The 11,405-nt window shown below is 37.5% G+C and overlaps 1 protein-coding gene across 1 annotated transcript; it reads left to right on the forward strand.

Annotated features, from left to right (window-relative positions):
• Positions 1-6,750: 6,750 nt before the first annotated feature.
• On the forward strand, positions 6,751-7,695 carry LOC123470348 (the record flags this gene model as incomplete). Its single annotated transcript, XM_045170538.1, has 1 exon — positions 6,751-7,695. A coding segment is annotated over exon 1 (945 nt), but the record flags the coding sequence as incomplete, so codon positions are not given.
• Between the last annotated feature and the right edge of the window lie 3,710 nt (positions 7,696-11,405).

Consider the following 11,405-nt stretch of genomic DNA (forward strand, 5'->3'; position numbering starts at 1 on the left):
TGTTAATTTTTTTATTATTGATGCCTGAATAAAGAAAATTTTTTTTGAAAAATTAAAAAATTGATTTTGATTTGATTCGAATTGATTCGAATTGAGTTTTTGTCAATTCAAATCAATTCAAATTCAACTCAGATTGTATTTTGAAAAAAATTATTCTATTCGGATTGCGTGAAATACCTCGAATTGATTTGAGTGGGAGCGCTAGTCACCTGTATAGAGAAATTATCTGGAAAGTTTTTTACCTGGTAAAGATATATACTTTTTGTTAGTTCCACATACATCGCAAGAGGGCGCCGTGAAGGGGTTTCTTCAGTGGCGGTTTGTGGCGCACGCTGATGAAATTGCTTTCCGGTGTACGAGTTGTGATTAACGCAAGGCACTGATTGACTTCTGCCAGAAAAGAGAGGGTCACTATTAGGTCTTTCAAAATTACCTCTGCATGAGCAAATAAAGGACCGATCTTTGATCCGTTAGCGGGAAAGCGACGTCAAATAGCGTGGGTTGTATAATGGCTGCTGAAGTAGGAAGTTCAAATTTTTTAACAGGTAGAAATTTAGAACAGCCCGGGGCAGGGACGTAACTTGTTTCGGTAACGGGGAAACAATAATTAACTCCGCTTGGCAGTTCAACGATTCTTGTTCGAGGGGTAGAGCTGCGTGCCATTCCTGATATATAAGCAAGCCGATTCATAGTTCTTGAAAGGCATGACGTAATATATCGCCCGGCAGTGGCTTGCTTTTCTCTTGTTGTATTAATTGTGGCTCCACACGTTGAATGTTCGATAGAAATAGCACTTCGATTATCTTGTTGATCCCTGCTTGTTTCTTCTTTTGGCACGATGGTATCGTGACAGGTCTTGGCGGAGTCTGAAAGGGTACTGATAGCTTCTTCGATGGCGTCATGGGAGGGGGCGTTGGAAGGGTTATTTATTTCCTCTATTTTCAGGTAATAAAGGCAGTTTCCTATCTTCACCGCCAGGTGTTTTTATATCGACGTCCGTATCGCTGTAGTCTGTAGAGAATGGAGATTTTCTTATCCAGTTGATAGTTCGCGCAAGGATGGAGGAGCTGCTTAATACTGTTTCCTTGAAATTTTGCCATTGTGAGGGTTTTCGCTTCCTTACCAAAGCAGGGGTTTTCTCCAGAAGGTTAGAAAGTTCGAGTGATTTATAGCTAACGGTGGAACGAGTAGGTGTTTTGTTGCGAAACTTAGAAAGGGCCAGTGGAAACGCTTAGGAATTAGCAATAAGTAAAGATGATTGTAGAAACGAGATATTACTTTCACTATGGGCAGTATTCTTTGGCACTTAACTATAAGTCATATATTTAGCACCCATGTACGTCGACATTATGGTTGAGTTCAATAACCGCTGCCACCAGATGTAGAGTAACGCATTGATGCGTCATCTTCTCTACGTAATTATACAGAATTTAAACGGTGCAAGAAATAAGACAAAAATACAGGTAAATGGGAGATAAACTAAAAGGACATACCGAATATAGTTGTAGACTGCAGGAATGGCGAGACGGTCGAAGGCTCCAATAGAGGTCAGGGTTCCAGTTAGGAATTTAACTAAACTGGTCTTTTGAGATGCGCACGTCCTTATAAATGTAATAGTCCAGGCCATGACCTACTTTCATCATCAACACGGCGAGATGTTGGACCGTGTAAAAGCGACCCCGAGTTGAGTTGACAGGAACTGTCAACTCGTTTAAATCGTATTTAAAGTAAGTTTAATTGGGGTAAAGTCGGGGTCAACGTTCGGCTGTTTTATGGGTAACAAGGGAAAGTTACGGGTGACAGGTGGCTGGGTAGCCTTGTGTAGAGGCTACCCCTAAACTAGTAAGTTAATGTGAAATAAAAGTTAAAAGAAGGTAAACAAGACTCAAATTGTCATTCGGTCGGAACGCTATGTAATTTATGGGGCTTGCATTAGGGGGGGGGGGGTGCTGGTGGGTACCGCAACTGAGGTTACTCGTGGCAGACCGATCCTAGTAATGTAGACTCGTACAATTTCAGTATTCCTATAAAATGAAAATATAATAAAAATTGCGAGAATGTTCTAAACATGAATTTCACGATAAGAAATATACCAATTGCAATTCAACAAACACGGGGACAATACAGAAATTACGGGGACTTGTGTCTGGGGTTTAAAGTTAGGAATTGTTGGCACGTTTTGGAAAACGGGGTCTTGAGTCGGGATAACATTTAATGGCGAAAAACACAGGGACATTGTGTCGGGGGACAGGGACTTAAAGTCGGATATATATTTAGACATTTTAAGGCACGGAGTCTTAAATCGGGGTTACATTAAAAAACACAGGGGCCTTGCGTCGGGGGCTAGGGGTTTTGCGTTGTCCATTAATTAAAAATTAAAAATATTTTTTTTAATTTCGGGGTCTTGCGTCGTAACGTAGGGGTCTACGGTCGACCCCCCCTGGGGTCTTCTGTCGAAGGGGTCTAAAGTCTACGTGCCTCACTCACTGTTACAACAAAAACTTGAAACAACCAACTGCACCACATTCGAAGCAGTACGCAGAAATAAAAAAAAACCTTGTGAAATATAGCGGAAAAAGTAATCTGGTAGACACCCTTGTACACCAGTTGAAAGATATGCATGGTAAAGAAAAAGAATTTCTGAGTGGAGCGCTATCTATTTTCCAAAAACAGGTTCTCGACCAACAGGTAGAAGAACGAAAACTAAAACATCAAATAATTTCTGAGAATACCAATCTTCAAAATTAGATTTAGAGTAACAAGAAGAAGGCGAAAAGCTTGAAGTACACTCTTAGCAGCTCTTTAGAACGCCTGCAAGAAAAAAAAGACTAAATAAAAACTTCGCTTGAAAAAGCAAATCATCGAATTAAAGAGTTAGCTACAACAATTACAAGAAGTTGAGAAACGCATTGAGCATCGATTGAGGAAGACAGAAGAAATTACAAAAAGTGTTGCAAAAGAGGGTCAGGAAACAATCGAAATACCTTAAATTGAATATTAGGAATTGAACGAAAGATATACGGAAATTTTGCCAATAAACAGAAAAAGAAAGATCTTTCTTGAAGCTACAGCACACAAGGCTGGAGAAATAAAACCTCAACGGAAGATTGTGAGCCGATATACGCAATAAACTACCAACAATAGAGAAATAACCTGTACGCAGGTCCACCGAGAAATTTTATACAACACTACAGGATTAACAACCAAATAAATAACACGCACCCTAAAAAAATCGAAAATTATCGCAAATTTTACGATTGGTTACCAGAAATCACGGGAGCTAGAGCTCCAAACCCGGGTAGGAAACAATACTGACCATTCTTATTCCGATGTTGATTTTAGGTTGGTTCACGTCGTAAATGCGTTATAAGTTACATGAGATTGGTCCATGGTTGGAAAAATATTGGAATGTGGTTTTTCAAAAACCAACTCAATTCCATCATGGGCCATTCTTAGAAAGTTGAGTTTTAACGATGCATGTATCCCGCTACTAAACCAATGTCGATACAATTTCGAACCTTTGCTGTTGTTCGATATCGACTAGCCAATAATAATCCAATGTCCGAAATCCAAATTTCAACGATGTATATATCCCAATATTTATCCAATGTCAATACAATTTCGAATTTTTGATGCTGTTCGATATCGAAATGCCAATGGTGCCCCAAAGTCAGAAATTCAAGTTTAAACGATATAAATATCCATATACTAATCCAATATTGGTACAATTTAAAATTTTTGCTTTTGTTCGATATCGAAATGCAAATAGTACCCCAAAGTCAGAAACCCAAGTTTAAACGAAATATATATCCATATACAAATCCAATGTTATGTATAATTTCAAATTTTTGATCTTGTTCGATATTGAAATGCCAATAGTATCCCAAAGTTAGAAACCCAAGTTTAAACAATATATAAATCCATATACAAATCCAATATTGGTACAATTTCAAATTTTTGCTCTTGTTCGATATCGAAAGGTCAATAGTATTTCAAAGTCAAAAACCCAAGTTTAAACGATTTATATATCAATATACTAATCCAATGTTGGGACAATTTCAAATGTTTGCTCTTGTTCGATATCGAAATGCCAATAGTATCCCAAAGTAAGAAACCGAAGTTTAAACGATTTATATATCCATATACTAATCCAATGTTGGTATAATTTCAATTTTTTGCTCTTGATAGATATCGATTAGCCAATTATAAGCCAATATTGGACAAACAAGATTAAACGATCTTTATACCACGATACCAACCCAATGTCGATGCGATATGAATTTTTGTTGTTGTTTAACGATAATATTATTGGTATGTATGTATATATGTATAGTTTTGGGGTAGAAGTCGGGGAACGGTAAAACCCTGTTTTTTGAACTGGTTTTTGGAACCGGATTTAATTTTAGCAAGGAATTTTTAACATAGGTCCTACGATGTTATCTAGTCTCTTCATTCGATAACTTATATAAGTGCAGAATTCCATCATTGGCCGAGCATTGGCTTGCCAATAGAAAGCTTGTATTTTTGTGCATCAATCCAAACCTATACGAACATCGGATTAATTTTGGCGAATGTTGTTTCCTGCCCGGGTATATATCGAACAATAACATAAATTCGAAATTGTATCGACATTGGATTAGTATCGGAATATATAGATCATTTAATCTTTTCTTCCTAATTTTGGTTTAGTATTGTCAAATTGATATCGATCAACAGCAAAAATTCGAAATTGTTTTAATATTGTAAAGAACCAAAACAAATTATTCTTTATCATTTTCATTATTTTTTCCCTACCCTTTATTCTTACGTAACATTAATTTTTTATACGCCCTCTTTTCTATGTAATTTCTTCCTTAGACGTCTTACAGACTGATTTACCCTTCAAACGTTTCAACTAAATTCACTTTTCACAATTCAGTTCCTAAAGAGTTGTTCCCCAATTTTTTGTGCTAATGAAATAAACTTTACTAGAAACGACAATGAAAAAGTAAGTTAAAATATTAATAACTTACATTTGGTGGCAGCGGAGTCGAACTCGGCTTTCGTGTTAAGTTGAATAGCGCATGTTTTTTTGTTTTATTGTTTGTTTTAAATTTTGTGGTAATAAGTGTTACTTATTACCTTCTCTTCGTTTTTTGGCTTCCAATTTGGTTGAATTTTTTGATAACTTTTCATAGCTATAAAAGAAAATGCTTTGTTAGGAATTAGTTCGTTATAAAAGATGAGGGCAAATGAGGATAGCGGTTTAGAAACCACTTTAGAAAGAAGATCTGTAAGAAAAGGACCACTAATACAAAGATTTGTTCGATCAGTACGTGAAAGGTTCACTCCTTTAAGATCAGGAGGCGGGTCGACGTCAATTTTGAGAAATAACGAAAATCTAGGTGTCGAAGTAGATAGTGATAGCCCACATCAATCCGATATTGATCTTCTTGATTCCAATGAAATTAAAGAATTGAGAAATGATGATAAGTGGAACGAAGTACTTAATGTGCAAGTATCATCTCAAGACGAAACCGTAGTCGAACCCCTGATAGGCGAGGAGACAAGAGAATTGCTATCATATAATCAACTTCTAGAACAGACTCGGGCAATTACGGACCTTGAAAAAACAACAGATAGGGTAGAAAACAAAGAAGATATCTCTATAGATTTCCAAAATCTAGAACTAATAAATGAAGAGAACCAAGATCGGGCATGGTTTTATCAGCAATACGGAAATACGAGAATAACGGAAATTCCTGTTGGCGATCTTATTTTTGAATTGCAGTATTTACTTCGAAGTGAAAAAAAATAGAGTTAACAAACAAAGAAGTAGGAACAGCTTTAAGAGCATTACTCTTAACGGAACCCACAATTTTGACACCAATTGAACTCTTTAAGCACTGTGGTCTAAAAACATACTACGATAGTACTGATTCAGAGTATGAATCAGTGCACTCGGGAGAACAACAAAGTAGGTCAGAATCAGATTTAGTGCCCCAATCTTTAGTACTGAACGAAACTGAGGAGGAAAGTTCTAAAAACAGCGCACCCATCAAAATTGTAAGAGCGGAGATCCACACGCAAGGTGATCAGATTCCTTTAGATTGTCCTACATCGACCCCTAGTACCACAACAATCACTTGTCCGGCGGTTACTCATTCACAATCAAGTATGAATACTCAAATTCCTCAATCACAGTTAGCGTCCACTCCGTGTAACTATTTACCGTATCAAGGACTACACAGTTGGAAAGTCTCCTTTACTCCAGCGTCGATCATTGAGCAGTCAAACAAAATCATGCAAAACAAACCTTCAGAAGAAACAAACCAAGACATGCCCATTAAAATATACGTAAAAGAATTGAGCCGTTTGATGGAATCCGGAATGGATTATGAGGATGCTTCTAAAGCAGCTGATTGTATTGTGCAACACGTTCTAACGAATACTAAACGTTGCATTAATTCCTCTCAGAAAACAAAGCCTAATGGACAGCCTGTTTTTAGAACTAGCTCTTAGCCTTCATATCTTACCTTAACCCCTTTACATACACAACCACTTGCGTTAAGTGGACAAAGTGTAAAAATTCCAAGCATGTACAATAAGCAAAGTAATAACGGAGCAACTCCAAAGTACTCAGTTACCAGCTTTATTCCTAAAATGAATCCCTTAGTAATGTGTCCGTCAAAAGTAAACAGTATAGGAAACACCAACAATTTTATTTCTAACGCCATCGATAAAAATAAAAAGTTACAACAAAGCCAAGCAATGACGTTATTTAGTAACGTCGGAATTTACGTAGACCGTGAACGCTCCGGTCGCTTTGATGACTGGCTTGCACATCTAGAATCAGTACTGGTTTTAGGCGATTTTGAGGAGTCAAGAAAAATTATCTTACTACGCTCCAAATTGTATGGTGAAGCGGCTGATGAGTTTGATAACTTTAAACTTGAAAACCCAATTAGCGCGCAAATTTACGACAGAGTAAAGGAGCGTTTAATTAAACTTTTCCACTCTACAGAGACCAGATCTAAACAAAGCGTTGAATTTCATAATATGCAACGGGAACCCGAAGAGAATATGAGACGTTATGCGAATCGTATACGCAAAGCCTTCCACTTAGCGTATCCTATAAAATCCACGATAGATAAAGCAACAGCTTTTTCCAGAGAACAAATTATGATGGACATATTTCTGGAAGGGCTGTATTTCGACGTCCAGACCAGACTTAAGTATAAAGAATTCGCAATTTTTGAAAAACTCATAGAAAAAGCTGAAATGACGGCCATGGCAGTAGAAGAAGCCCAAGTTAGATCCAGACTAAATGCTTTTCAGGCCAAATACGTCGAACCTAATAGAGAATTTACTAAAGTAAAGGAAGCTTTAGATCGCCTTAGTTCCCAGGTGGAATCAAACACTCACCAAAAACGTTTAGAAGAAAACATGGAGAAAATGCAAAGACAATTATCCACCAGGAGAAACGTGAGTTTTTCACAGCGCTCACCACAGTTAAACCCTCCAATCAATAAAACAGGGGATTTATATTTTTGTGATTTTCACAACGATTGGGGCTATCACTCAATAAACAATTGTAAAGCAAGGGAGAGTCAAGCTAATTATAAATGTTTTCGTTGTAAAGAAATTGGACACCGAGCAAACTTTTGTCCCCAGATAAAAAATTTGAAACCCACTCCTCCAGAGGGTTATGACGGAAATGGGAAAAAACTCCCTTTGTTTGAAGAAAGGGGAAACTAAAAACTACCGATGTAAGCGTTGGGCCCCTCGGTGGAACTAAGAAAAAGCCCCGACATCATATAAATAGTTTAGCAGTAAAATCTACAGTTCCTAGGATAAGAATAAAAATAGGAAATTCTGTTGTAAAAGCGCTGTTTGACACTGGAGCCGAGAGAAGCGTTATTAGCAGCACATTTTTTCATAAGCTTAAAGAAGGAAAGGAATTCATTAATTTCACTAAAGAGGTAGATGTGGATCTTTTTAGCATAAATGACAGGCGCCTCGTCACGGAAGGCACAATTACCGTTAACTTTTTTGTGGCAGAAGAAACGCCACGCCAAGCACTTAGGCAGAAATTCATAGTCGTAAATGGAATTGTTGAAGATTGCGTTCTAGGGCGCGATGCACTTTGGAAACATCAGTTTATCTATAACGGAAAACAACAGTCCATCTACCGAGTTCCGGAAATTGATCACTTCCAGGAAACAGAAAATCCCTTTGTGATTAGCAAATCTTTGAGAATTCCTCCAAATTCCACTAGTCTCCTAGAGACTAGAGAAGAGGAAACTCATCCTTTCAACCCTCTCAATACTTGTCATTTTGTTAGATGCTGTAATATTCCCTCCGGGCTTAGATTGGAACCCTACATCTCTACGACACCAAATCGTTCGCTCCGTGTGGTGGCTGTTAATGGAACAGATAAAACCATATTTCTACCTCGCCTTACAGTGTTAGGAACCCTTCATATTTCCAGACCTTCAAGAAAGCCTGTTGAAACAATGGCTTCAATTAGCGTAGCTTCAGATCCAATCAACACAGCAGCCGTTGAGTCGGCTCTTCCAGACATAGATGAGGAAAACAAAGAGAATTTGCGTAGATTAATAATAAATAATTACAACAGTTTTGCTTTTAAAACAAGTGAGTTAGGCCATACTACTTTAGTAAAACATGTCATTGACACACAAGGACAAGGTCCTATTCGTCAAAGGGCATATCGCACGTCTCCAAAACAAAAAGAGATAGCTAAAAATATCATTGAGGAACTGATGCAAAATAAAATAATTCGTTATTCGATGTCCCCGTGGGCAGCCCCGATAGTATTAGTAAGTAAGAAAACAGGGGATGTCCGTTTGTGTGTAGATTTTAGAAAATTAAATGCAATTACAAAAAAGATTCTTTCCCTTTACCTCGTATTGACGACGTTTTAGATTTACTTGTGGGACAGAGGTATTTTTCCACATTAGATCTTGCCTCCGGATATTGGCAAATTGAGCTCGAGGAGGAATCCAAAGAAAAAACAGCCTTCATAGTCGATGACAATTTGTACGAATGGATCGTTTGGCGTTTGGTTTAACCAACGCCCCGGGAACGTTTCAAAGACTGATGAATTCAGTTTTACGAAGAGTTATTGGAAAAATTTGTCTCGTTTATCTTGACGACATAATAATTTTTTCAAGAACAATTGAAGAGCATTTTAGCAATTTGAAGACTGTTTTTTCCCTCTTAGAAAACGCGCACCTAAAAATGAAATTGTCAAAATGTAAATTTTTAGCGCAATCCGTTTGCTATCTTGGACACGTAATCACGGCTGAAGGAATAAAACCAGACCCTGCTAAAATTGAAATCCTTGTTAATTACAAAAGACCTGGTACAGTAAAAGAATTACAATCTTTTTTGGGACTAGCCAGTTACTACAGACGATTTGTAAAAAATTTCTCTACCGCCGCCCACCCCTTGTTATCACAGACCAAAGGAAAACCTACTGATAGTGTAACTTGGAAAACAGATGAAATTGCAGCTTTTGAGTATTTGCGACAATGTTTAATATCAGAACCTATCTTGATATATCCGGATTTTTCAAAGGAATTTCTGATTTACACGGACGCAAGTAACTATGGCTTAGGAGCCGTCCTTTCTCAGATGAAAGACGGAAAGGACCAACCTATAGCCTATGCAAGCAAACATCTTAATAAAGGGGAAATCAAGTATTCGACAATAGAAAAAGAGGCTGCAGCAGTAGTGTTTGGGATAAAAAGTTTCCGACATTACTTACAAGATCAACCTTTTGTTATTGTAAGTGATCACAGGCCTCTTCAGTGGTTGCAGACTTTTAAAGACGAAACAGGGCGACTAGGTAGATGGGCGATCTTGTTATCTAATATGAAGTTCAGTGTTAAGTACCGAACAGGTCGAGTACACGAAAATGCTGATTTTCTTTCAAGAATACCGATGAATCTAATATCTGCCATTCCTGCAGACAACAACGTTATGTGTCAAGAACAGCAGAAAGACTCTCTGTGCAAAGCAATCGTTACGTTTTTGGAACAAAATGAACCTTGGAAAAAAGAAGATGGCCCGATGCCTTCTTGGGTCAGTGAAATAGATTATTTCTTTGTAGAAAATGGTCTTTTATGTAAACACTACGAACCTACGTCAGTGAAAAGAAGAAACTTTGAACAGTGTCAAGTGGTTGTTCCACTTTCTCTGAGAAAGCAACTTTTACAAGAATATCATGATTCCCCATTGTCAGGACATATGGCAACTAGGCGAACATTCTTTCGTCTAAGGGATAAATACTATTGGCCTACCATGTTACGGGATGTTAAGGAATATTGCACTTCTTGTGAACCTTGTGCGCTGGGACGTCGAGTGCACAGTACGAAAGCCTATCTCAACCCGTTAGACCTCGCTACAAGACCTTTTGAAGTATTGGGCTTAGATTTCCTAGGTCCAATCAAACCGCATTCACTTCAGGGAAACAATTATATATATGTAATCACGGATTACTTTTCTAAATGGATAGAAGTCATTCCTCTTACCAACTGTACCGCCCTCAGTACTAGTAAAGCCTTAGTAGAATGAATTATTTTACATCATGGTCCCCCGAAAGCAATAATTACAGATCGAGGCAGTAATTTTACTTCTGAATTATTTTCTGCGCTTTGTAGAGCTTTAAACATTAAACGCATGAAAACAACTGCGTATCACCCTCAGACTAATGGGCAAACAGAGTGATTCAAAAAAATGTACTCATTAAGCTCACTGTACTTCATTAAGCTTAGCAACATATCTTTCTTTAGCATCGTTTGGCAAAGTTGAAGAATAATCAGATAAGTCAAATAATTCAATGACTGAATCATGTAAAAGATCTTCTGCATCCTCAGAAGACATTTACATTCCTAATTATACCAAGAAATTTAAGTTTTATAAGAAAATTACACATTTCTTAAAGTTACCATTTGCTGTTGACTGTTAGTTATTGTTTCAAATGTTGATAGCCCTTCACTGTAACGACGATTTCAAGTACTAGTTGTAGCGAATTCTTGAAAATTTGGCACTTGAAATGTTGGCAATATCCTGACGTACAACGTGCCACAATAATTTTGCTCCTGGTAGCAAAATTAATGGGAGAAATCAGTCCTCAAATTTGTTAGCCTATGTTAAATCCACCTAAACAAGGCTGAGTAATACTACGAATGGCGGCTTGCAGGGTTGCCGGACTACATGAATACTGCTTTTCGCAACGTGAAAATGGTCTATTGTACCAATATTGGATTAGTAGATAGATATATATATCGTTTGAACTTGGGTTTTTGACTTTTGGGTACTATTGGCATTTCGATATCGAACAGCAGCTAAAATTTGGAATTGTACCAACATTGGATTAGTATATGGATAGATATATCGTT

The sequence above is a fragment of the Daphnia magna genome, linkage group LG3 (assembly GCF_020631705.1).
Source record: "Daphnia magna isolate NIES linkage group LG3, ASM2063170v1.1, whole genome shotgun sequence".
NCBI classification, from domain to species: domain Eukaryota; kingdom Metazoa; phylum Arthropoda; class Branchiopoda; order Diplostraca; family Daphniidae; genus Daphnia; species Daphnia magna.